Source organism: Electrophorus electricus, chromosome 1 (genome assembly GCF_013358815.1).
Source record: "Electrophorus electricus isolate fEleEle1 chromosome 1, fEleEle1.pri, whole genome shotgun sequence".
NCBI lineage: Eukaryota > Metazoa > Chordata > Actinopteri > Gymnotiformes > Gymnotidae > Electrophorus > Electrophorus electricus.
Window position 1 is genome coordinate 4,715,589 of NC_049535.1, and position 26,729 is coordinate 4,742,317.

A 26,729-nucleotide genomic window follows, 5' to 3' on the forward strand; every position below is an offset into this window, starting at 1 on the left:
GTGTTGCATGACTTCCTGTAAGCAATGATGCTTGTTGCTCTTCACAGAAGAGTTCTCTGAATCTTGTGCCACTACCCTGGCCCTACGTCTGCACCCTTGTTTTGAGTTAATTTTTGTATCTTGTGTGTAGTGTGTGTGTGTGTGTGTGTGTGTGGGTGTGTGTGTGTGTGTGTGTTAAATGTACTTACTGAAAAAAATATGGCAGATGAACAAAGAAGCACCAGCTTCCAAAGACTATCATCAGGTGAGTGTTTTCAGTTTAATCAGAGTCTATGTGTATCCATTTATGTGTTTGTGCTGGTATGTTTCTGTATGTATGGTTTCTGTACTGGTTTTGTATTTGTATCTCTCTTTTTGCCTCCCTCTTTCTCTCTTTTTAATGTCTTGCATGGGAGCACGACTAAGAGAAAACAAGTGATACAAGCCTAGACAATGGTAACGCTAAGTATGCACGATAAAGCATCTTGAGCCCATTCTGCTTCGATTCAATGGCAGATCATCCGCTTTGCACACTGAGCCTTCCCTAGTGACTCTGACTTCCTTCTCTGAATCATGCCTGTGGTTGTACTTTCCACTGTGTTTTTTGCTGCCTGAGCCCCTTGCAACTGTTAACCATGGGTCTTCTCTCAGTGAAAGAGTTATGGTGTTGTTTTAAAAGTGGCAGCTTGTGCATGTCACCCAGTTTGATGCAAACAAGTGTGGTCACAGACACATGTAAGCCTAGCACAGATATAACCATTCATGCAGTCTATACACTGGGGTCCTTTCATTTAAGGCACTGAGCTGATGCTCTTATCCAAAGCAACTCACAATCATGATTGAGTCAGTACAACTTGAACAATTGCTCAGGGGCCCAACAGTGGCAACGGTGGGGCTTGAACCAGCAACCTTCTGATTACAAGTCAAGTACTTTAGCCTCTGAGCTACAGTGCACTGCGGGAGTCACCATATTAAACAGAGACTCACTGTCACAGAGGTTGGAAATAAGACCGCATACCACTGGTGACCCCAAAGAACTGAATACACATGAGCTCCTTTTTTTTGTCTACATACTGACAGCAGACAGCACTGTCTCTACTGGCTCGGACGACTCTTACGAGTACTACCAGACTGACATCTATGAGCAGCTGCCCAGCACACTGACCAAACGGAGGTGGCAGCAGGTGGAACAGACTTATGAGGTCGGGTCCTGCGAATATGACCTTTTACCTCCGTCCATAGACCGGGACCCCCACCAACCACTTAATATGCTGCCCCTCTGCATGCAGGAAAAGCGAAACCTCAGGTGTGTAAGAACACTAATTGCCAGAGAGCAGCTTGGCATCTGAGATTTGCCTATGTTTCCGATTTAGTTGTAGAGGAAGAGCCAGCTGTCTTTTAGCAGATAAAATTAGAGGTACCTCTTCTTTTTTTTACAAAAATATGTCAATATTTACTGCCAAGATAGAAAAATGATAAATTCTCAAACTGCACCTTTGATATTTTTGGAAAAAGTTATACTTTTTGGGGCCTGTTTGGACTGTTTTTTTTGGTGTGCGAGTCATTCTGTTTTGACCCTATTTACTGCCGTTCAGGGATAGACGCCACCAGGAAAGACTCAGGATTGGATTCTGGGCCTCTTGGAGGCAGAGTCAACAAATCGCAAGGAGGCGACTGAGGGAGCAGGTGGGGAGATTCTTCTCAGGACTGCTGCCATGGAAACACACGCTGCATAAAATTGAAGGTGAGAATGTGCTTTAGCATGTGTTGTTTGCTTGCTTTAATGTAAACTTTAACCTCTTTCATCCTCTAATCTCCTTTACAGGCAGATTTGGTGTGGGGGTAAAGGCGTACTTTGTGTTCCTTAGGTACCTCATTTGCCTAAATCTACTGAACTGTGCCATCATTACTGGTTTTGTGCTAGTACCATCACTGTATCACAAATCCTGTAAGTACACTGAAACATTAATGCCCTTTTAGAGGGGTCCCTTCTTGGAGTCTTCATTGACTTTACTTTATCTATCATATGTGAATTTGTAGGGGAAGACTACAAATCTGACAATAAGTCCATTTTACACATTTTTCTGGGCTCCGTGAGTTGCTTCACACACCCTTTGCTTAGACATTAATGTACTGATTCATCCTGCAGTGTCACTTTTCATTTTCTTTTCCACTCCTTGTGTCTGGCAGGGTTTTCTGGAGGGATCTCCACTTTTTTATGGTTTCTACCAAAAAATACCGCTCTTCTTCCACACTGGCATGGGCACCATACTCTTCCTTAGTCTCATCATGATAGTCCGCAGGTCAGACCGCCTTCTGCACCGTTAGAGTATTGTTTTACTGAAGTTATTTGGTGGTAGAGCATCTAGTCTTCAATAATCTGGTTTATGTTATTTTATACAGTGTAATATAATCAACAGATTAGCTGCAAATTAGCTACATTTTTACATAGTAACAATGATAGATTTGTACTAACTTAAACTAACTGTACAAGTTACTATCACATAGACTGCAGCTTTTTCCTAAGATAAATCATAATCTCTATTTCTAGAACTTTGTGAACATTTCCCAAAATGTACTATTTTCTTGACACCGTAGTACAACTAATTTTTGTGTTTTCCTTTTGTGTACCTTTCCTCATTTAGAAGTGTACTTTAGGCAAATGAAAATCACTGTGTTTCCACTGAACACTGAACACTGGTGAACATTGTGGGCTTCTTCCCTTTCACAGGATGGTGGTGGGCTATAAGCACATGTGGCTGATGGGAAAGCATTTCAGTCTCAATGTGAGCTACAAGGTGTTCTATGGCTGGGACTTCTGCATCCAGGACCCCCAGGCAGCCTCACTCGAGCATAGCTTTATCAGAAACGAGCTCAAGGTAAGCTCCTCAAGACTGGTCTGAGACACAAGTGTACATTTGCAGTCCCACATGATTAAAACACAGTAATTAGTTCAGATGGTGAAGTTGCATTGTTTCATAGAAATTTTCATAGTCATGGAATTTACACTTTCTGGCCTTTATCTCACACACTCCTTACATACATGCCTTAAAAACACACACACACACACACACGCACGCACGCACGCACGCACACACACACACACACACACACACACACACACACACACACACACACTAGATGGATCTGGAGGAGCAGAGGTTTCGTCAGAAAGTCTCCGAGCGTTCCATGAAGCAGTGGGCATGCCTCTACTTCCTGAGAGGGATTCTCAACTTTGTGGTGGTGGTGCTTTTGTGTGGCTCCTTCACCCTCATCTATTACGCCATAATCTCTGCTGAAAAGGTAAGAAGAACAGAGAAAATATATGCCTCAAATAATGTGCCTAAAACACATATTTAGTGTTTATATAGCAATACATAGCACATAAAACACATGAAAAACAGAGTGCAAAATATTCTTCTCTTAGCTTGTCTACTACTCTCCTCCCCTCCCCTCCCCTCTCCTCTTCTCCTCTCCTCTCCTCTCCTCTCTCTCTCTCTCTCCAGAAAGAATCTTTCCACTGGACTGTGAAGCTCCTGATGAACTATCTTCCACCCATCACTATTACAGTAGTCAACTTCCTGCTGCCTCATGTTTTCTCCAGGATATCAATGTTTGAAGACTACTTCCTCACCACCCAACTTAATCTCACATTAGTTCGGTAGGCACTCACAACCTCTCATCTCTAACTTGCTTAAAACATACCCATCAAATTATACCAGCATCATTTTTACTATAAATCCATTAGTGTGGTATATGTTATTAGCACTATCTGTGTCCAAACTTTAACCTCATCTTGTGTAATAGTGTAATGGTTTTGCCACACACATTTTGCTGATGCAGAATGTATTATAACTGGATTGCACCAAAATTGATTCCTAACAGGAGTATCTTCCTGAAGCTAGGGACCTTAGCAATTTATATCATCTTTATCACAATTCAAAATAACACAGTGAGTTATGAAATATGTAATTCCGCCTCACAGTTTTAACACATACTGTTTCTGTTGTGTTAATCCACACTGATATTTTTCCTGTGGGTTTGCTTTCTCAGTGTGCAGAGAATGAGTTCGGCAAAGAAATGTATAAACTCACCATATTTCAGCTCTTGGCATGTTTCTGCAACACTTTCTTGATTGTCTACCTCAAAAGGTAAGATCGCTCATGTCATTCACCTCATCATCAGAGAAGCTAGAATAATTAGTCTCATTGAGTGTTCATAAACAATAATATGTTTAATCTTCTAACTATGCTCTGTTATATGGATTTAATTGTTTGTAGTCCATGTTTCATACTACAGCCTGATATTTAAAACTATTGGGTATCTTGTTTGGAGACTACATGCACATTTTGTACTCTCTGGTATCCCTGTAGGTTGCTAGCAGAGAAGTACCCCTCCTCTAAGCTTGCAAGGATGATAGGCATACAAGAGTTTGTGATCCCATTAAACGTGTTGGATTTGGTGTACAGTCAGACAGTCACTTGGGTTGGAGTCTTCTACTGCCCCCTGCTGCCAGGCATTAGCACAATAAAGCTACTGGCCATCTTCTACATGAAAAAGGTGTGGACAGCACAGTGTTTATCAAAAACTTTTTTTTTAGTGTAACAACATGATAAAATATTTCTCTCACCCCCCCCCCCCCCCCCCCCGGTTCTTCACTGCCCAGTTCACTGTCATGCGATGTTGTGTTCCGGCTCAGAGATTGTTCCGGACCTCCAGTTCTGCCGTTCTGTTTCACTTTATGCTCTTACTGGGCCTCATAATGTCTTTTGTGACAATTGGTGTCAACAGCATTAGGTAAAGCCCTATTTTTAATAAATCATTGTTATTTATTAAGATTCTGAATGAACATAAGGTTCAGTGGGCAACCTATCTGAACAGTTAACTTATGTTTAACTCCCACATGTTCTCTTGCTATTCCATACCTTAGGTCTGATGCTGGGTGTGGCCCATTGGGCAATGATACCATGTACAGTGTGATGGATAAGTTTGTGAAAACACTCCCAATCTCTGCTCAAACTACCATAAGTTACATCACATCTGAGGCCTTTATATTCGCACTCATATTGGCTGAGATGTAAGTTGTGTGTGTGTGTGTGTGTGTGTGTGCGCACGTGTGTATTTGTGTGTGCTTTCTGTGTGCTTTCTGTGTATGTATTCACAGTATGTGTTTTTCTAGTTTGATTTTTGATGTTTTACAGAATCATCCTGACATCGTTTGTGTCCCATGGCCGGGCCAATCGAAAGACCATCGAGAGACTGAAGGACATGCTGGTGATGGTAAGTGCAGCTTTCTGATCAGTGGAGGGTCGAGCTTTAGCAGGGTGGCTTAAACTCTACATACTCTTAAAGTATTTGTATTAAAATTTGTTTAATGTTTTGTGTAAATCAAGGATTTTCACAGCTTGGTCCTGGAGAACAGTGACCTAGCATAGTTTGGTGAGTTCCCTGCTCTCAATTATTGATGAGATTAATCATCAAAACGTGCAGGACATCTGCTCCTCCAGGACCCGAGCAGGGTGCCTCTGGTCTGGATGGTACACCTGCCATCAGATCAGATCTGTTCCGTCATCAGTAACAGAAGAGGGAACAGAACTGTCCTGGGTTTCAAGACAGTTCTTGGGTTTGGCCTTAAACGCAGACAGATAATTGTTTCTTCTGTGCCTTTCGCATGCTGCCGGGTTCCAGTGCAGCTCAGATAAGCGTTACCTGGTGAAGCAACATTCCACATGGCTCAGGCAACGATACAGAAGCTCAGAAACGGAGGCCTTGGGGAAGTGAACGGCTGCTCGAGGTCAGAGAAAGAAAACCTCACTTCTGCTTAGCTCCTATGATCCAAGGATCCAAACAAGTTTGTAACACTCATATGGAAACTTGTTTAGAATTATTGGTGAGAAAATGAATAATTTTAAAAAGCTTCTGAATAGCATAGTACATTTTCTGAACTTTGTGAAATGTTTGGAGGACTCATGGGATTCAATAAACTTGTCTGTGCAGTCACAGTGGGGTAAGATGGAGGCTGAGCTCAAGCCAGTGTTGGTACCAGATTTTACACAAATATATTGAGTCAGGTGTTTTTTGAAAAGCAGCATGACACGGCGATCCTTCTAGAGGATAAGTGACTTAACTGCACTACAAAACTTTAAACAAGGTTAATGGTCATGCTGAAACATAATACAGGATTTTCTTTTGTAGTTTTCAGCACAGAGAAAACTAGGCATGTTCTCAGAATCTCACCTTCAGACTCTTAGAGATTCTGTATTCTAAGATTACATATGTCAAGATCACTGACCGTAAACAAATAAAAATAAAAATAAATAAATAGTTGATGCAACTCCACTCCTCTCCAAAAGATGGCGAGACCTTCCAGATTATTCTCCTAGACTGAGGATAGAGAAGAGAAGAAGAGAAGAAGAGCAGACATCGTGAAAACGCCGGTGTTGAGGTTTGCCAGATGCAACCTAAAGCTGATCTGGGATCAGCTCTGTGACTTAATTTAAAATTAAGGTGATCGGCACAAAAGAAACCTGTCTTCTTGTTCCTGCCAGTAAGAAGTAATTTTAGTTTGATATTTTTTTTAGCTTTTAATTTTTTTTAACTTCTGTATTTTGTTGAGAAAATAAATAGTTTACTTCCATTATCGATCATTTAGGAAAAGAAAAAATACGCATGTAATTAAAGCATAACGAATATTAGCATTATGTTAAAGCTTGTTGGTCACTACTAGCTTCCACTTTTTTGGTATCCAAATTAGCATATTTGGTAAAATATTCTTTTAAAATATTTTGTACAATTTTTTTTGTATTAACCTCATGTGGCGTATGTAATGCCATCTTCTATTCAGATGTAACAATAATATGAGAGTTTGTTTTTCTTTTCATGCTATTTTTTCAATAAATTCCATCGATAGCAATATGGGTTTGATTTGTATTATGTCTACTCTACAGTTAAAAACATACAGGCACTCTTTATCTACTGCTTACACATTTGCAGAACCACCCTAGGACACACACACACACACACACACACACACACACACACACACACACACACACACACACACACACACACACACACACACACACACACATATGTACTCTGCTCTAGCAGAGAAGTGAGAAAAGCTCCAGAATGGGAGAAAGCGCGTTTCTATTGCTGATGCAGTTGCGTGAGTTTCACGTTCTCTTAAGATCGCTTATATCAAAACTTCTATTTAAAAAAAATATGTTTAGTGTTTTAACAGTTTTGTTTTCCTTTGCATTTCAGTTCTGGCTGCACTTGTGACTAAAACTGGTATAAACATAATCATGTTTGATACTGTACTTTTATAGTAAGACTATGATAAATAATGACAGGTGGAGAATAACATTAATCTGTTTGTGATATGTACAGGTGGAGCGACTCTGAGGCTGGAACTTACTGGGCCTAGCAAGGCCTACCTCAAATCTACAGTAATGTTTCAATGTAAGCTGTCGGAGTTAATATTCCCTAGAAGCTGCGACCTCATTAAAGACAGTGGAGATGTTCTTGACACAAAACTATGTGAAAGCCAGCCAGTCACTTTCTACCTGAAGGTTGATGATAGGTCAGAGGGAGAGTATTTTTGCAGAGTGAGAACAAAAGAGCAAACGGAAACAAGCAATGCTGTGAAGTTACAAGTAGTGAGTGAGTAAGATATCAAATATAAAAAATTAAATAAAAATAGTAGCATGATCTCTATAATGGCACAATTTCTCTTCCCCAGTCCCTGTCCAAGGCACCCATTTAGCATCTGAACCTAGCCCGCCTATCATCTATGAGGGGGCAGGGTTTACCCTGCGGTGCCATGTCAGAAGGGGGACTTTACCCACCTACGTGTGGTACCACAACAAACAGCTTGTGGCCACTTCCACGCCTCTCCACCGTCTCTCTGGAAGCACACTGACAGTGGAGCAGGCCAGTGAAAGGCATGCTGGAACTTACTCGTGTGAGGCCCAAAATTACATAAAGGACCACACCAGACACTCCAGCAGCAGGGATATCACCATTGTTGTGAAAAGTAATTGTTTTCCATCCGTATATTCATTTCGATGTCAAAAAGGTGACACGCTCTAAAACGATGATGACTTCTCTGTGACCTATCTTCACAGAATACCTGTCAGCTCCGAGGCTCTCATTCAGACTCTACCATGACGACTCTGGTTACCGCGCCAACATCAGTTGCCGGTCTGAACGTGGCACACCTCCGGTGACGTTCCAGCTGCTCCTGGATGGGAAACACATGGAGGCAAAGCAGGTGTATTTGCTGGAAGCCTTTTTCACCCTACCTGTCACTGTGGGTCTGGATATGGGAGTCCTGCGATGCAGCGCTCAAACAGACATGCACCACCTTCTCAGTGACCCGGTGGACCTGGAAGTGGGTGAGTGACAGCATGCACATGTACGTGCAACTTAACCTCCTGATATACGCTTGCGTAATTCAGATGTGCGCTTCATTGCCAGCTCCAGTTGGGGGCACTGCATATATTCACATGCAGTACCTCTGGAGGACAGAATCTGTGCTGCCTGCTGCCCTGCTCCAGTGCAACGTCACGAGGGGGACTTTCCCAATCTTCTCCTGGTCCTTTAACCACTCCCCCGTACCACCAGAGGGAGAGTCTCATGCTATCATCTCTCATGGCAGCAAGCTAATTCTCATAGACATCAATACTGGGAACTCTGGGTACTACAGCTGCAGAGCAAGGGACAGTTTTAACTCCAGCTCTTCCTGGTTGGAGAGTAAAGAGGTCATGGTTAACGAGACAGGTAAGCTGGAGTTCTCCGTTAAGGGCTGACCTGAATCAGAGATGTGAAAGGGATGGTTGTTGTTATGAATGTGTCTCTCATTTAAACCTCTTACACATTCTCACGCAGGTATCGGGGCAACATACGTAGAAGTCATTGCCGTGGCATTCTACTGTTTCCTGTTGGTGATTATTGTGGGAGGAGCATGCTGTCTCCTCAGCACCATCAAGTGTCGACGTGACCATGACACCAGCCCCAATGATCGTATGCATCGATGCTGACTAGTCACTGGCCACTGATTATTTCTTGTGGTATTATGGCATGTGATATCCACATCTCTCTCTCTCTCTCTCTCTCTCTCTCTCTCTCTCTCTCTCTCTCCCTCCCCCTCTCTCTCTCAGAGCACATGGACATCTGTGAGCAGACCAAGTGAGAACATTTGTTCATCTTTATTAGTTTTTCTTAATGATTACCTCCATTGTCCTTCATGAGATAAACTCATTTAAGATGCACATGCAAAGCTTAATTTTAAAATGCCCATTGCTGAGTGTCTCATTATGCATGGCTGGCCTAATGTTCTTTTTTAGTAGAGAGACAGAGACCATGTCTGAGGCACAGGTTGAAGAAATGGAGACTGTAATCATGGAAAAAGAAGTTTAGAATGAGAGAGAATTGCTAAACAGGTCTGACTATCTTCTAACATCATTTAGTAAAGTCTGGAGCATAAAGGTGGATTGCGAGGAATATCTCTATCTCTCATGATGTGTCACTTACACTGTGACTTTGGTTTCCCTCCTCTCCTTCTGTCTTTGAAAGCAGCGTGTACATGAGCGAGACCTGAGGCATAACGGATATCGCAGATATGTGGCTTTGAGCAATCACTTTGATTCTCAAACAGCTTACAGGACTTCTGACAGATTTCTACCATTAGTTCCATCTTGGGATATTTTGAACTCTATTTTCCTTGGGTTTTTTTTGTTTTTTGCTAATACAGTACATTGCTTGTTGATTAAAAATATTTTTGTATGCCAATAAATGTTCAATAAATGTCTTCTCTCTCAAATCTATTTTTGCTTGCTATCACCAAGAGGTTTCCTAAGTGATTTTATAACATGGCACTTCTAGCACACATTCCAGTGCATATTCCTGGTGTGATGGAGATTATCACCCCTTTAAGGAGAGGGTAGTGTGATGGAGTCATTCAGGAAGGTAAATGTGTTCTAGCTGCATTGCCAGAGTGCTGGCTCTTGGGTCTGGTGGTCAGAGCACATGTTTCACTGCACTTCCTAACCAACTCATTTCTCAAAGTATTTAAAAGTCCCTCATAGCTAATTTCCCACAGAAGTAGAAAATCCTCAGTATTGAACAAACACCTACAGTCCTGAATTACTACCTGCAGTGTTTAAGTCTGACTGGAGCTAAATAAACACCGCTGAAGTTTCTTCAGCAGCGGAGGCTTTGCCTTGTGCCCCTTCCTATGTATATAACAGTCTCCTGTTTGTGGCTGGAGAACCCAAGCGGGAAGAGAGTAAGCGTTCCTATCAGTCCACTGCACATGGCGATGTGGAGGGAGATAGAGCAGGGTGTGTCATATCCAGCTCTTCACAGTGCGAGGCATGGTTCGCTGAGTGTGCCTGTGTCTTGGCGTGTGTGAGTGTGTGTGTGTGTGTGTGTGTGTGTGTGTGTGTGTGTGTGTATGTCTGATCGCTACCAGGCTTTAATGCACCAGCATTTGGACTTTGGCTTCTGATCTACTAGAATGGATCCTATTTGCTGTCCTGAATCTGTTCTATTGCAAGTCTGATGTCTGATATTGATCCGTTTGGAGGTCACAGACATCCATGTTTAATAGGTCCTACTGAACTATGACCAAAATGGCTTTCTTCCTGCTGGTGGTTCTAGGTAATAAAAGACCTTCCTTGATTATATATATATATATAAAAATAAAATACTGATGTTAAGGATCTTTTCATTGTCTTTTTCATATAATTGTACATTTTGTTTTTTACTAGGCTGTGAAATGTGGGTGAACACGGGTAAGTCATCCAGTTTTCTGCTGTGAAAAGCTCTTGTCTTTGTGAGGATATACATCATTCCCTGTAACATTGGATCATTTCTCATTACAGGTGCCCTGAAGTTAGCTAAACCTGTGCTCATGGGTCCCTCGGCTGGCTTGCTGTCGAATGTTACAGTGTTTACCTGTTGGGTGGGCGAGAACCCGCAGAATTTGTCTGTGTTTTACCAGCTATTGGACGGTGATGGCATGAAGGTCTCAGAAGTTCAGAGCACTCTCCCCGGTGAAAAAGCCAGCATATCAGCTGTCCTCTCCTTTAGCCATGATGGGAGCCTCATATGCAGAGCTAGTGGCCATAACAACTCAGACACTGAGCACTCAGACAGCGATTCGCTAGATTTCAGAGTCATTGGTGAGTAAAATGATGAAAGAGGATGCAATCATGAGGTCCAGAACCTAAAAGATGAATATCGAGTAATAACTGAGGAGAGTTACGATGATTGGCGATGTGGGCCATTAAGCATTACCTGTGGATTCATTCTGAAAAGAAATATGCTGGTAAATAGGAACAATTAATTTGATTGCGCTCTAAGCTACTTTGTATTTTCTTGTAAAATGGTATCGATAGTATTGATATATTCATTTAGTTATTTATTGCTGGGTTATTTACTATTAAAGTGTTACTGGGTACTGCTGAGTAATTTACAGTACATACTCAATTAAACATGCCTCTCCAAAATAAGAACATTGTATGATACTGAAACATTTGTTAATGCTTGTGAGAAAAATATTTGCCAGTGAGATTCAAAGTAGATAACCTATTGAAATGACACTGAATACATGAGAAAGAGACAATCTGTTTTTAGATGAGAACAAATCGCTATCACTACCACAGTACCAAGAATCTTATTGTAAACTCTTTTAGGGCAAGTACAACACAAAATATATCAAGCTTTATATTTAAAAAAACAACTTTGTATTTATCCACACCAAAGCAATTCAATTTTGTCAGTATTTGTACAGTGAAAAAAGTTGTTTATAGAAGGTTTCCATATAAACATTGTTAATCAAACAAGTTAACGTGAGCAATCAACAACAATCAGTTGTGTTTCTCTATGACAAGGATGCTCTCACTTGTCTGTGTCAGTCTGTATCAGAGTCTCTGGAACGCAGTAGCACAGCTCTAGTGTAGTTATCCTCTCAGATTCTCCACTCAAAATCACTCTGAGTGGAGGAGGTCAGCCTTAACCTGTGTTCACACAACTGAATGCATAGGAGTCTATTAAACAGCATGAAATATTGTGTTTCAGACCCAGTAGATGGTGCCATCCTCATATCAACCGCATCCCCTGGAGATCTGTGGGAGGGGGAGAGTCTGACTCTGCAGTGCAACATAAGTAAAGGGAATTATGTGTCGTATTCCTGGTTACTCAATGATGGGCCAGTGCAGTTGAATTCCATCAGGTTCCAGAACCAGCTGACTATTCCACACCTGTCCAACCATGATAGCGGGACATATGTCTGCATTGCTTCAAACCAATACAATGGCACCCTCACCTTCCGCTCAAGAAGTAACAAAATTGATGTGCAAGTTAAAGGTAGTGTGTTAGTATGTGTTTTTAATGCATATGTACAGTATATTTAGAAAAAGTCAAATACTGCATTTAATCAAAAAGAATTGTATTACATGATGCTCTCTCTCTTTTTCTCCACGCTGCAACTCAGAGGATGTGTCAAAGCCTGGAATTTCATTTGACGTTTTTAGCAATGCAGAGAAAAACCTAACTGCTAATGTGACATGCGAGCTGGCAACGGGGTCCCCACCTATAAACTTCACATTTCTCAGAGGCAGTGAAATCATTAGTGAGACTCTCAAAGAAAGCCTGACTGCTTCGTTAATGATACCTGTTGTTCTAAACCAAGACATGGACTTGGTACACTGTCAAGCCAGTAATGGGAAGAGTCTGATGAAGAGTGCAGAACTGAACCTCACAGTGGGTATGTGGACACACTTCACTCACTCATCCAGTTGGTGAACCAAAATTCACTGATGTTCCAAGTCCTTGGAAAGGACAAACTGTTTTTACACATTATAAAATGGATACATTCTCATATGCAGTTTATTTATTTCTGCACTGCCAATATTTGATTTCACAAACACACCTGCATTGTTAATGATATATGTTTAAAAAATAGCCAGCATAATCATACAAATATTTTACTTGAATATTCTTATAATATTGCAGGCCTTGAAAGATAAATTTATTGTCCACTAGACTAGAATGTTTGGGCAAAACATCTAGAACATAAGAATTGTCATCATTTGTACAGATATTTGCAATAATACACAGATAATTAAACTATTATTATTTGCTTCCTACAAGTGCTCTTTCATGATGTAGTAATAATGTTCAATGTTTACCTCTTAACTGAACAGAGCCAGTAGGGGGTGGTGTGACCATGAGGGCAGAAAACGCCAAGGGGCCGTTGTTCCAGGTCATAGGTGTGTGGCTTCACTGCACTGTGGAGAGAGGAACGTTTCCACACTTTTCCTGGTTCCACAACACCAGCAGGCTGCAAAGGAAAGGGCCATTTTACTCTGTGTTTGGGAAGCATCATTCTGGCCTCTCCCTCGCTTTGGGCATGAGAAGTGATGGGGACTACTACTGTGAGGCAGGCAATAAGTTTGACAATGCTACAAGACTGCGCAGTCAAATGATTCGGATTACCAAGGAAGGTAATAGCACCCTGAATAGACGATTTGACATTTCTGCCAAACTTGTCAGGCTTCTGTTCATACTTGTACCATGGAAAATAACACCTGAACCTCTGGGTCAGAACAGATGAAGTGTCAAGATATAAATCTAAAATCCAATATTCAGGCCAATATTCCCAGATTTCGCATTTAGCATCTCCATTGTCTGATGGAATAGAAGAAAAGCCCAATGTTTTGTAATTTGCCAAGGTAGTAAATCTGTAAATAAATAAACCAAGGCATCCATTTTTTACTTCAAACATAAATTGATTAAATGGACTGATTTTGTGCCATTAGTGATTTTTTGGCTGGATGGTTTACTGATTTACATATTTGACCTGGACCTCAAAGCACAGTGCTCTTGTAGAATACAAACCGCTGCACCTGCTAAATCTCACGATCGTAAATTTCACGAGTGTGTACATGATTAATTGTGGTTTAGTTATTTCCAGTGTTTTGCTGCTTTAGGGCTGAACAAAATACCAGATGACGTGGTGGCCCTCGTGTTCACCTGTTTCTCAGTGCTGATCATTGCTGTGACGATGTGTTGTCTTTATGGGGTATTACGTGAGTAGGGTGTTATTCTGTTTTAAATCATTTTTTTATTTGTCAGGAGTCAGTTGTTTCAATTCAGTTCAATTCACTTTTTCCTGTAATAATCTTCCATGAATGCTTATTATGTTATAAAATGTTCTAACTTTGTTTTATCTTCTTTCAGGAAGGAGACAAGCTGGCATGTACAGGTGAGTGAGGTTTCTGTGAACCTGTTATTTGGATGAAAATTGTGGCAGCTTGCGCAGGTTGAGTTTAACCATATGTTGCACCATATTCTATATATGCCATTCACCCAGAAACCATGTCACTTTAATGGCTTTATAGTAAGACAATTTCAGTTTATAGCAATATATTGTATACTATGTTATTTTGTTCATATTGTATAGTGCTACTGCCTGCCTAACACCCACAACAGGCTTGGTTGTGCTTTCAAGCTTTCGCTTTTCAAAGTAAATAAAAAATAAACAAATAAATCAATCAATCATAGAAAGAATAGCTTTTCTTTCTCTACCTTACTTTGTTTTTAGACATAAACAATACTTCCAGGAGATGAGTAACATAGTGGATAATGAAGAAGAATACGAATATGAAAATAAAGAGGATGTATATGACAATGGAGAGGACCATTATGATGAAGAAGATGATGTAGGGGTAAGGATGCAGTTTGCCGCAGTTCCTGTTATTAACTGAGATGATGCTATTTGCTTAGCTTTTGTCCTTGTGTAGGTCGTAGGGGAATATAGAGAGGATACAGACATGGAGCAGTCCTCTACCCGAGAAGACTCTGATGAGGTATTGTGATTCACACAAAGACTCTCTATGTCCTTGTACAATAGTGTTTGGTTGGCATTCCTAAAACATTTTAAATATTCCAGTCAAACCTCAGATTAAAACTACATCAGTGCTGTTCAAGCCTTTCAGGTCACATTCTACTGTTCTCTGAGAATTCAACTCTATAATACATTCTAAATGTATTATTGAGATAATATTCAAAAAGGCACAATGACATTGGTTTATTTTCCAGGGTGAAGAGGAGGATGAAACCAACACAAAGATCCCATTACCAAATAACGCTTGAGAAAGTTATTATGCCCACATACAAGCCATAAGTAGCTGTACATGAGATTCTTGTACTGAAGTTTCTGGAAGACATGGCATGCCTATCTGGTCATTAAAAAAAAAAAGAAAACTACCGAGTGAAATTATTAAACTTTGCAGCTATTCTATTGTTCTGCCATTGCTATACAGGTCTATACAGGTCGCTTAGAAAGATTTTAGACCAGAAAAGTTTAACGTAGACAATGAAAAAAAAATCTCACTAAACAACTAGCCATCTATGTTACAAAAGGCTCAAGATCAGGGAAACATGTCTAGCAGTAGTTTGTGGATCAATCAACTTCCATTGTTGTACATTCGATAATACGTTTTCTCTGAATAAAATCATTTCCGTCAAGTGTACTGTGTGTATGTGGGGTTTTGGTGTGTGTGAGAGAGCGAGAGAGAGAGTGTGTGTGTGTGTGTGTGTGTGTGTGAGCGAGAGAGCGCGAATCTGATGGTATTGTCCAAAACTAATCCTAGGCACCACATTTGATTTGTGACACGTGTGTTTCAATATATACTACAACTTGCCAAGATGCAAAATAGATTCTAAATTGATTATTTTAAATTTGCTTTGTAACTTTGACGATGGTCTCTAGAGACAGGCGCTGAGTTACGTACTGACTTGTCATGAAGGGAGGTTCTTTCGTCTTACAGGAAATGAACGGACGACTGCTGAGAAATCAAAAGCAACATCATTTATCTGTCAGGAGGTGCTACAGGGCTACTACAGGAAAAGCCTTTTTGACTAGATAGCGTAAATAAGATGGAGACTAGCACCACTACTGTGTACGGGGCCTCCTTAGCCGGTGGCGAGTTTGACTTTATGAAATTTATCAAACAGCCACAAACTATCTTACGGATTTGTAGTTGGGTAAGTGACAACTGCTGACACTTGTTAAGCGAAAGTAAAGAATATAAATTTACATTCTTCACCACAACTCGCAAATTGCTACTCTTCTTTCGTTAAATTTGAGTGTCTTCCTACAACTTTATTGCACGTCTATAGCGCTGCGCATTGTTTCTGTTCGTTTTGATATCGCAACCACAATGTGTCAGAGTCCTTATATAACATTAATTAATAACTATAGTCTGTGATATTAACTTAATTTAGGCAGGCTTATAATTTCGGTAGCGTCTAAAGTTTCTTGTTCAAGGGCACCATAGTAATGTTTAGTCACTGAAAATGGGAGACGTCGCACACTATCACTTCTGGGTCGCACTTTGTGAGCCATAATCGCGAAACGCCATTCATCGTCACGTGGAGAAGTCAAGAGTGGCCGATAATACGACACTTGTTCACTCAATACGTACCTTCATGAGAAAGCGCCAACAAGAAGCTACACCTTCAAAAGAATGGTTATTTTTTACTCCGTGTGCCTTGGTTATTACATGTTTGAGAGGAGGTTTGGAGTAAACATGTACGACCTTCCTCAGGCCCTGCTGTGTACGATGCACAAATAATCTATTCCCCTTTTAAAGGGATTTTCCAAGGCACTTTGCGATTACAGATCGAAACTCGTAGCCTGGGCATAAGCGCAGGCAAATGAATCGTGACTTTAACAGCAGGGAATGTTTCAGATTGCCATCAATAGCCTGTCTGAGTGTCACCCTTGGATGGCTTTGATAACGTTTCTGCTACTCACTTGTTTACCGATCCGTAGTGTGCCATGTGCAAGGCGTCTCGTGTCGAAACGCTGAAAATATAAGTGGAGCCGGGGGGTGTAACATGAGAGGCACTGCTACCATGGCTGCCAAAGGGCCCAGCCTCCATCAACCGAGCTCGGCACAGCGTGACTCGAAAACCTTGTGTTTATTACAGTGAGATCAGTTTGTTTTTTTTGTTTGTTGTTTTTTTTTTTTCTTGTAGCACAGTGAAAATCAGTAAATTGGCTGAAGATCGACGGCGAACGGTAGCCTCAGTGCTGCTCACAACACTGTTTGCCATCTTCCTTTTGTATGTTTCTGTTTCTCCCTGCATGCTTCTTGTTAGTTTGGTTTACCTTCAAAACAGTATCATGACAACATTTATTTTCAAACAAGTACAATGGTATTTCTTAAATATCCAAATGGCCTAATTATATCAGCTGCTGTGTCTCGAGATGGGTAACAGCAGCTGTTCTTTTGTTTTCTAAAAATGTTGTTTTTTAAAAAGTGATTTATTGAGCCTAGGTGAATTTTCACTTCCCTTAATTTCCCTCCATGGACATTTTAGGTGTTTGCCATTGTGGTTTTTGCCACCATTACAGCGGAGGGTTATGTAAACACCTCGGATACACCCCAGCTGGCTTGTGTGTTCAACCAGAACGATGGGGCATGCCATTACGGGCTGGGCATTGGGATCATCACCTTCCTTGCCTGTGTGGCTTTACTCATTGCTGATGCTTACCTGCCCACGGTAAGCAGTGCCCAGGACAGGAAGCGCATCGTGACAGCTGACCTGGGGTTCTCAGGTGAAAACCAAAACATGTCACTTTATACATCAGAAATGAGCATACTGTTGCTTGAAGTGAATTTAAACGTAGTCCCATGATTCTGTAGTAGTCAGACACAAGATGGGTATTTCAAGTCTTGTATGAGACCAAGAATTTGAAGGAGAAATTGAAGGGTGAAGTTCATAGCATGCAGTTGCTAGTGGTCAGATGAAGATCATGCCAGCAGTAAACGCTTCCTAGTTAGAACTGAAAGGTGTTTAGGCTCAGTTACAGTTTTAGATGTTTAACTTCGTGTATAGGCCACCACCTAAATGACCATCGAATTACAGAACTGCAAATTAAATAATTTTAATGACAGAATTGTTCATTCATTAAAATGCTAATTACAACTATAATCGGGTAAATGCGTACTTATATTAAATATCAGTATTTAGACTGAAAAGTAACTTTCAGAACAATCTTTCTCTCCCACCCTGTGTGTTTGAAACAGGGGCCTGGACCTTTTTGTGGTTTGTGTGTTTTTGTCTCTTGGCCAGTCAGTGGGCAAAAACCACTGAGAGGAAAGGCATCCAATCTGACTCCGTACATGCAGTCATCGTCTTCTCCTTCTTCTCCATCATCACCTGGGTAAGAGGCTGTTCTTCCTCAGACACAAATCCTAACGCATATTGTGAACATGACGGTTTTTGTTGTGTTTTGGAGGAAGTCACTCATACCAGTGTTATTTTGCGTTTGTTTACTTAAAATATACAACCCACTTGACATCACCTGGAAACGTGACAGACCTGTCTGAGCATGCTGTTGTATACATTAAATTACAACTTAAAAACATCATTTTTCCTGAATGGGATTATACATGTTGTTTTGTTCTTTGAAAAGATGATGCTTTTTTAAAAAATTGCAGGTTGGACTGCACGATGTAACATGATGCTAATGCAGTATATCCCAGCCTTATGGCATTGCAAAAGGCAACAAGACATTCCATGTACCATATGTCAAGTGTTGTCTTTCCTTAAATCACTCTGCAATATATAGTAAATGTAGTTCAAATTAATCCTTTTTAGCCGTAAATGTCCAGATAACGCCTGGACATTTACTATTTAATGTTTATTCACAGTACTTTCTCAGTTGTCCCTGACAGGCCAGACCCTAGCTAGAAAATGAGATCTGAAGCCCCTGGCTTCTTCTAAAATTACACTAGAAAATTAAACAGTATCTTAAAATTGCAGGGCATTCAGATATTCTGCCAGCTTGAGTCATCTGACATTACCAAGGTTGGACCGCATGTGCCACATGATTTTGTAGAGTCCAGAATGCGACCAAGATAGCTGATTATGCACCAACAGTGCATACTAATAAAATCACAATCTGGAACACTGGTAATAGGTTGTATGTGACTGATTGATTACTTGGCTCATGGTAATGAGATGGGACAAAAACCTGTTCTGGCAAAGGGTCCCTGAAGAATGGGCTGAGAAACCCTGTCTTAAACCTCAGATAAGTAAGAAATAATGGATAATTTCAGAATATTCCTAAGTTTGTGAAAAGGAAACTACTGAACATTATGGAATTTATTTGGTTAACATTACAATAGTGATGGATATTCTTATGATTATGTATGTGCAAACCTTAAAGATAAAAATATTTCTTTCACAGGGGGCACTGACCTATCTTGCACTGATGAGATTTCGCCAAGGTGTAAATGAGATCACTCGGAGCTCTGTCGAATCCCCTCCAGATCACACCACCCCTTATACCACATCCTACGTTCCTCCGGATCATAACTCACCACACCCCACCTCTACTTACCCCTCTGTGCCCTCCACCCATTCTGACATCTACCAGCCTTCTGCTTTCATGCCCAAGTCAGAACCAATGGTGCATAATGACTACCAGCCTCCAACCTACTGATGGAAATGAAGACCCTTCTTGAAAATGGCAAACAGGGATGATTGTTGCCTAAACACATGACAGAGCATGGGAGGAATTTGAAAGAGCAGCCAACAAGAGCTTTTGTATTGACTGGCACTCCTTGATGTTGATTGGTTCTCTCATTTCCACTGAATTATTTGTGGTTGTCTTTGGGGACATAGTCTTTCTGTGTTTGAAAAGTGCTGCCTTTTTTTTTTTTTTTTCTGCATTTGTATGTTCATGTAGCCTAGAGATTAGCACTGATTGCACAACTCATGCTTATATTGTAAGTGAAATTGTTGATGGTGGAGCAGACTATTTTTGCTCTCAAGCTCATAGTTCAGTAATGTTTTATTTGATCATTAGACACATTTGTTTTCAGTGGGTAAATTGTACCATGACCCTGAATATTATGGCAATTTTGAATATTATGGCAATTAACTGGTCAACTTGTAGTTTACTGTGAGATGGTGACTGCTCAGGTTTTTTAAATGAAAAAGAAACTCATGAGTGGCACAGTCAGATGTTAGCGTTAGGTATTGCTTAGCAAGCAGCTGATTCCTTAATAACTTAACATTCAAACATCTTCGTGGATGGCAAACCAAAAAAACAACAATGTCCTACTCCAGTGCCAGTTAAACCAGTTCATTAATGTGCAACTTGAAATGTTTGTAATTCTTGCCATACCTCAGCTGCATTCTAATTATACTAGTGTTCCTCCTTGCTGTTCAAAGAACCATTTATGGAGCCCAAACTGTTATTGATAGGATGTTCTGTAATTTCCCATATAATTGAATCAAACATGCTCAAACAATCTTCAAAACATACTACTTGGATGTGATATTTCACACATTTTAGACCTACTGTTGACAATGTTAGTGAGCTCAGGTTAATTCTGTTGTGCAGGTGAATATCATAAGTTTGCAGTTTTTTCATTTGTTGTCCTTTTCTGTAAGGAATATCACTCATAGCATGCTTTTGCCTTTGTTCTGTCCTCATTGCTAGCTTTGCTCAGTCTAATTTCCCTTGAACTTTAAGAATATTTTTTCCTCAGATGAATATGTTGCTAAGATATTGCACTTCCAGGATATGCCATTGCATTTTTTATTGCAACTTAACAGACTTAAAATGTTTATGGGTTTGCACTTGTTACAATATGAACTGCATAAAATGTCATTGCACTTGAAGTATGAATAGCATGCAAATGCTAAATGTTCAGTTTGTGCACAAGCGAGAAGAAAACTGTTGTAACGAGAGGAAATAAAACTCCATACCTACTTACCACCTCTTTGGGGAAAACAAAAGGTTCTGACAGCACGCAAGCGTTTTTCTGGTTCAAACAGCCACTGAAAGCAGTACAGCAAGTAACTGTACATTGTTTTCACTGGTGCAATATGCAAAGCAAGATCAGAAATTTAAATTGATTAGTTTTATTACATCCACCAAAATGGTGCTCTGGTCAGTTAATTGTCCAACCTGAACAACCATTGGATTGTGACACAGCAGGGTTATCCAAACATGTTGGGTTAGTGCAGCATCACTCTGACCCTACTGTTCCCAGTAAACATATTTAATACATGCATAAAAAACACAACCTTCACACAAGAAAAGTGCCCAACCACAGTCCAAATACTTTTCCTAAAAGATGATTTCATCAGTTCTACCACCAAGTACTCCATTCTACAGCTTTCACAGCAAAATGACATGCATCCTGTGGTCCGGAAATACAACAAATATTTGGCTAGAACAGATTAGTTACAAAGCTTCTGTTTAAGACATTCTAAAACTCTGTTCTGCAAATCAAGTCATATGTGAAGGGAAGTGAGGAGTCTGCGTGGAGCATAGTGGTCCACCTGCTTCCCTGTCATAGTGTGAGGGGCACTGTTCTCCTTATCAGGCAGGAGGCCTCCATAACATGCCCTCCATAACATGCCCTGCACACTGCATGGTACTTATCAGCCCCTCCAATCACTTCAACCTGAAACAAACGATGTGACACAATTCAAATATGAGATCCAGTCAACATGTTCCAAGGCCCTGAGATGGTGGATGATAAAAGAATGAGAAATAGATGAACTGGATTTAAAAACAGCAAGAATCAAGTGCCAAGGCAAAGGTCATAGTCAAGTCCTCTTCCTGTTAGGCAATGAGAGATGACATTGGCTCGCGTTTTGTTTATATTATCTGACAGTTTATCCTATAATTATTCCACATTCACATGCAGATTAATACGGTTGTAACAATGGTGCAAAAGCACGTGTAACATTTTACTTTAGAAGAGTTTCAGTTGTATCAACACACAAATGACCATGTAATGCGATCTTTTAAATGGGTTCAAGGTCTGTTTTGACATGTACAAGTTGGATTTTACCCCACCAATTTTCTAAAGTATTTTTCTTTGCATGGCACAAAATTCCTGTTTCACTCTGGGAATCCAAGACCAGTTTACAGAGGTCAGATTCGTTCCTCCCTCACCTCTTTCTCTGTTCCCAGTCTCTTGGTGTAGGCGGCCTCTTTGAAGCACTGCATACAGACTGCGTTCAGCTTCACCACGCTCTCAGCCAGAGGGACTAGGTTCAGGATGCTGCCAAAAGGCTTAAAACGAGAAGAGGGAAAATGTGTCACCAATAATGTGTTCTGATCTCATCACACTCAAGCATTTTCATAATACTGCCCTGTTGTGAAGCCTTTTCAAGAATCCTGTGTACAATAGGTCCTTCAGCTTACAGCCAATTAAACAGTCAGGTGAGAAGCAGAAGAGAATAACAATAAATAACTGCATTATCATTTACCTAACGCTTTTTATCCAAAGCAACTTTCAATTATGACTGCGTACAACTTGAGCAATTGAGGGTTAAGGCCCTTGCTCAGGGGCCCAACAGTGGCAACCTGGAAGCAACCTTCTGGTTACAAGTACCTTAACCACTGAACTACCACTGCCCCTACCATTACCTGATTTTTTGCCTTAAATTTGACGCAAATTTGTTTCTTCAGGGCTGCATGGACAAATTCCATGCGTCACAAGTCATTTTCATACATGGTGTTAGATCAGTTTTGTATCTGATTCATGGCCATACGACTTGAAAGAGAACAATCAGAATTCACCTGACTTTTTGCCTATACGCATGCGCACCGTCATCAACAATAGAGAAAAGAAACTTGTTTAACAGCAGCTGTGAAAACAAAAGCTAGCCATCTCGCCTCCCCCCCACCTTCTCGACCTGATCACATAGGATACAGTTGACAAACTGTTTGCCATCCTCCAGATCAAAATGCAATGCAAATGAGCTACTATTGCACTCATTATATTGGTTTTAATAATCATACAAACATAAGGTGATTTTGCATGCATGTCATTTTGGAGGACAGATACATTCACAAATACAGGTTACCTACAATTATAAATGTGAACCTTCAAGATCAAAATTACCCCCCCCCCCAAAAAAAAATGGAATGGAACAATGTGGTTTGTAATGTAAACATAGCTATACACATGTAAGCTTCATCTCAGTACCATATGAAGCAGTGTGCCATATTCAGTTCATGTAAAGCCTCACCTTCCTCTGAAACGTGCCATCAAGGGCTGCAACTATAACAGTCTTCCCCAAGTTAGCCATTTCCTCAGAGAATTCAACAATATCAGGGAACTGTAACGGAACAAAAGGCAGAGTGTACTGCAGACATGAACTCATTTATTTGGGAACATCACTGAGTTCTGCAAACAAACTGTTGTGTTTGGGGAGGGCGGGGTATTTGCATTTCCGGATGGAGAGGAGACGGGCAGTTTGTGCCCTCATTTTAATCTTTCATTTCATTTGCATATTTTTCTAACTTCTGAATGCAACTTTGGGTTACAAGTTTTTTGTTTTTTTTCTTTGCTGTAGTCTGACCATTGATCTGCACAAGCCGGACTCATGGACTGAACTCATCGGCAGCCACCTGTTCCGCAAGTAGTTACGCCGTGTGTATTGTCTACCTGCTTCAGCTAATGTTTTAGCTTAGCTAGCCCTACTGCTTTACAGTTGGATTTCCTGCCATTTAGCTTTAACTTCATTATCAGGGAACTGTGAAATAATTTTCCTGACTTTTAGACTCAGAGAAAAGTTATTTTACTGCTTTCATGCTGCCATTTCCTCGGTTTGATTGCCTGCTGTGACCACGCTGCTTTCTTTGCTGAATGGAGCACCAAGCTTTGCTTCTCAGTGAGTGCATTTCAGATGTGGCCATCGTGTTTATATATTCATCCTCGAACCTGTACTCTTTGCTCATATGCCCATCTTTATAATGCTGCTTTTGAACTTTGTGTTCGGTGTGGCTTTAGGGGGGCCCCAACTATATGCAGAGGGTTGTGTGAAATTCACTTTCTCTGCCACTTGTACAAAACAGATATGGTCCAGTGAAAAATGCTGCAAGTCATGTAGCATACATGACTAATTGAATTTATGTTAGAGCCACAGTTATCTGCAACTAGGTCCATGTCCGGGCACAGTGCAGTAGAATGGGTCCTCAGACTGAGAACTACTCACCTAAGTGCATGTTCTCTGAACAAAACAATGCTTTTGCAGAATGTCATTCTAGACAGGAAACTGGTTGTGTTCTGCATGTCTGAAATCTAACAAGTCTAATGATTATTTAAATGTGACTATCTGAACAGTTGTGGGCTTAAATGTGCTCATGGATTTGCCAACATTCCATGTGTAGCATTTATAATTAGCTGCGAGACTCCAGTTCTGGATTTACTGATAATATGGTCCTCCCAAGTCGTGTGTTTTTAACAGAATTTACTGAATTATTGGCAATAATTAGTCCTTTTGCATCTCTGCTTTTAATATTTGTGTCGATAAAGCAAACATAACTTTTCTGTGCATCAGAAAAGCCAAAATTTAGATGCTGTTTATAGTTGTGGTGTTATGGTATATAGAGAATTGTACAGCCTGTGCCTGTACACCTCACCCTTGCGTTTTTGAAACTACACTGGCTTCCTGTTCGAGTACATCAGGTATAACATAACATATCAACTTAAAATGGAGTTCATGGTACTCAAATGTATGGGTGAGTGAGCCTTCTTGTGTTGTGCTCTTGGGTTATACATTATTGAATCATATGAAAGGTCACCTGACCTTTTGATTACTTGAAGAAATTTCTAAAAACCCATGTTTTTAACTCATCTTATTCACTCATTTCATTTCTGATCACCACCCATCACAATTGATTATTGTATAAAACCGACCTCAGCCTTGGAATTTTGATTTAATTTGCCTCTGTCATGTTGCAGAGTTGTCTGAATTTTTTTTTAAAATTCACTAATTAGGAAATGGATCCATACTTACAAACTGTCCTTCATCAATGCCAATAACACACGCCTCCAGGGCCACAGGTCGCACATCTCTCAGACAAGTGGCAGGCACAGCGTCCATTGTATTTCTGTTGGATGAAAAGGTAGGACTTATAAAAAGGGGAGAGATGATAGCTTTGAACAGAACATAGGAATTGTTTTACCTGTCGTGCGTGGACATCCCCTTATCAGAGTAACGAGTATCTTTGGCATATTTAATCACCAAACAGCAATACTGTGCGATCTGGAATCTGCGCACTCTTCGCATCAGTTCCGTGCTGTCAAGTTGAAAAATGATTAAAATTTGTCATTTTCAGAAACGCGCCAGAGCCGTTTAGCCGGCTAGCACATAACACACTGTAGTAGTTAAAGTAGCACAATAGTATTCCGCAACGAAGTATCCAACTACAACAAATATTGACTGAATGACTTTCTAGACAGCGTTGGGCGCGATTTGCAGCTAGCTGGGGCAAGTTTTCCGCAAGACCTAGCTCAAATAGCTAACGTTGGCTAACCTACCTAGTTTAACAATTTTATGTCGATATGGGACTGTAATTTGTCATTTATATCTAGTAAATACATGACTTACCTTTTCCCTGAGAACATTGGTCCGAAAATAACCTGTAGCAGCAAAACAAGACACTGTTGGTCTTTTCTTTCTTCCCAGAATTATCTACTATTTAGCCTTATTTTTAAATACATCAGCTTAGCTCGCTGGGTAGACAGTTAACAACGATAAGGTCAGTTAGCTAGGATAGCACCATATATTGCATCGTTAAGCAATTATCTATTTAGGTGGTTAACTAATGTGTTACCTGGATTTGACCCCTTATCTTCCTTGGAGAATTGGGTAAAATCATTGGGATGTTTAAACAGTCCATTTTAATATGTCCAATTTGTCTAACCTAAGCAGAGCAACAAAGCCTCGTACGATTTGATTTAAAACCACCCGCCAAACTAGCTAAAAGCCCGGGGTTTCTAATTATGACGTGTTCTAACTTTGGACATGCGCAATAAAATGTTATATTTCAGAGGGAGACGTACAGGAGACTTGCGTCGTCCCCGTTCCGTTTTCATGAAAATGCTCAAAGTATCCGTCAAAATTTACACTTACGGCGTTCAGCTGACTCTTTTATTCCAAGCAACTTACAACTATGACTGAGTACAACTTGAGCAATTGAGGGTTAAGGGCCTTGCTCAAAGGTCCAACCGTGGCAACTTGGCAGTAATGGGGCTTGAACCGGCAACCTTGAGATTAGTAGTGGAGTACCTTAACTGCTTCCCCTAGCGTAGCATCTAAATACATACAGTGCATTTGGTGGGGCCATTTGCTTAAAAATTAAAGGATAATCAAATCTAGTGTATTTTCAAGAGATCTCTGTACTTGCACGAGATGTAATCAGCTTTACTTTTGAGAAACCAAGGGAAGGCTTGCTGATCAGTTTGTTGAATACATTGGGACCATTAAAATTTAGGATTTGTCATTTTCAGTAGCAAGGCATTTAAATACTAATGGACACTGCTTTAATAACATCTCTTTGCATTGCCATTTGTTGCTATCGCAATAATGAAATTAGGAAACTCGGAGAAAAATAACTCAGCTACACTTAAACTGTAGAAACCCATGGAATGAATGTTATGATTTAAACTTATACTTTTTCAAATATAAACTGGTTCCTACTACTATAAAATCAGAAGCACTTTGTTTGAAAGCTCCCAACCTCTGATAGAGGACCCAATCTTGAAGGAAAAAGACTGCCCGGGGAAGGGCAAAAGGGCTATTTAAAACATTTTATTGTGAAACAATCACAGAAAAACAGAATGAAGTGAAAGTTGTCTCACAAAACTAGATTGTTATGCATCCTTTCACATTTTAAAGTGGGT

The 26,729-nt window shown here is 40.4% G+C and overlaps 5 protein-coding genes across 11 annotated transcripts; 4 read left to right on the plus strand and 1 right to left on the minus strand.

Annotated features, from left to right (window-relative positions):
• Positions 1-61: 61 nt before the first annotated feature.
• tmc8 (transmembrane channel-like 8) lies at positions 62-6,884 on the plus strand. Of its 4 annotated transcripts, none has more exons than XR_003412015.2 (17): positions 62-244; positions 1,060-1,285; positions 1,575-1,723; positions 1,805-1,927; positions 2,020-2,072; positions 2,170-2,282; positions 2,711-2,858; positions 3,121-3,282; positions 3,486-3,640; positions 3,865-3,931; positions 4,033-4,130; positions 4,353-4,539; positions 4,646-4,776; positions 4,910-5,056; positions 5,181-5,259; positions 5,668-5,830; positions 6,333-6,884. XR_003412015.2 is itself a non-coding variant. In XM_027029476.2 (17 exons), the coding sequence occupies exons 1-16, from the start codon at positions 199-201 to the stop codon at positions 5,758-5,760; spliced, it is 1,977 nt and encodes a 658-aa protein (XP_026885277.2). In that variant the 5' UTR covers positions 62-198; the 3' UTR covers positions 5,761-5,773; positions 6,333-6,884. The 4 variants fall into 4 exon arrangements, 3 of the variants coding, with proteins under 3 accessions (XP_026885277.2, XP_026885278.2, XP_035383866.1); XM_027029476.2 differs by having other exon boundaries at positions 5,668-5,773; XM_027029477.2 differs by having other exon boundaries at positions 1,063-1,285; positions 5,668-5,773.
• A 186-nt stretch (positions 6,885-7,070) lies between these two features.
• Positions 7,071-9,793, plus strand: LOC113589702 (Fc receptor-like protein 5). 4 transcript variants are annotated; one of them, XM_027029479.2, is made up of 10 exons: positions 7,071-7,147; positions 7,246-7,272; positions 7,372-7,644; positions 7,724-8,017; positions 8,109-8,378; positions 8,461-8,763; positions 8,872-9,006; positions 9,144-9,171; positions 9,330-9,425; positions 9,562-9,793. In XM_027029479.2, exons 1-9 carry the CDS (start codon positions 7,111-7,113, stop codon positions 9,400-9,402), a joined length of 1,440 nt encoding a protein of 479 aa, XP_026885280.1. In that variant the 5' UTR covers positions 7,071-7,110; the 3' UTR covers positions 9,403-9,425; positions 9,562-9,793. The 4 variants fall into 4 exon arrangements, with proteins under 4 accessions (XP_026885280.1, XP_026885279.1, XP_026885281.1 ...); XM_027029478.2 differs by having other exon boundaries at positions 9,330-9,793; XM_027029480.2 differs by having other exon boundaries at positions 8,467-8,763; positions 9,330-9,793.
• A 591-nt stretch (positions 9,794-10,384) lies between these two features.
• si:dkey-93h22.7 (hemicentin-1) lies at positions 10,385-15,524 on the plus strand. The gene is made up of 11 exons (XM_027029453.2): positions 10,385-10,644; positions 10,755-10,778; positions 10,869-11,168; positions 12,067-12,354; positions 12,482-12,754; positions 13,194-13,493; positions 13,980-14,078; positions 14,230-14,254; positions 14,594-14,717; positions 14,793-14,858; positions 15,091-15,524. Exons 1-11 carry the CDS (start codon positions 10,608-10,610, stop codon positions 15,142-15,144), a joined length of 1,590 nt encoding a protein of 529 aa, XP_026885254.2. The 5' UTR covers positions 10,385-10,607; the 3' UTR covers positions 15,145-15,524.
• Positions 15,525-15,804: 280 nt separating this feature from the next.
• Positions 15,805-20,794, plus strand: syngr2b (synaptogyrin 2b). Its single transcript, XM_027029490.2, has 4 exons — positions 15,805-16,038; positions 17,380-17,617; positions 18,090-18,226; positions 19,256-20,794. Exons 1-4 carry the CDS (start codon positions 15,931-15,933, stop codon positions 19,508-19,510), a joined length of 738 nt encoding a protein of 245 aa, XP_026885291.1. The 5' UTR covers positions 15,805-15,930; the 3' UTR covers positions 19,511-20,794.
• tk1 (thymidine kinase 1, soluble) lies at positions 19,719-25,746 on the minus strand. The gene is given in 8 exon segments (XM_027029491.2): positions 19,719-21,432; positions 21,435-21,488; positions 21,986-22,105; positions 23,068-23,157; positions 24,841-24,934; positions 25,010-25,123; positions 25,435-25,466; positions 25,661-25,746. Coding segments are annotated over 8 exon segments (687 nt in total). The 5' UTR covers positions 25,727-25,746; the 3' UTR covers positions 19,719-21,315.
• Positions 25,747-26,729: the final 983 nt, after the last annotated feature.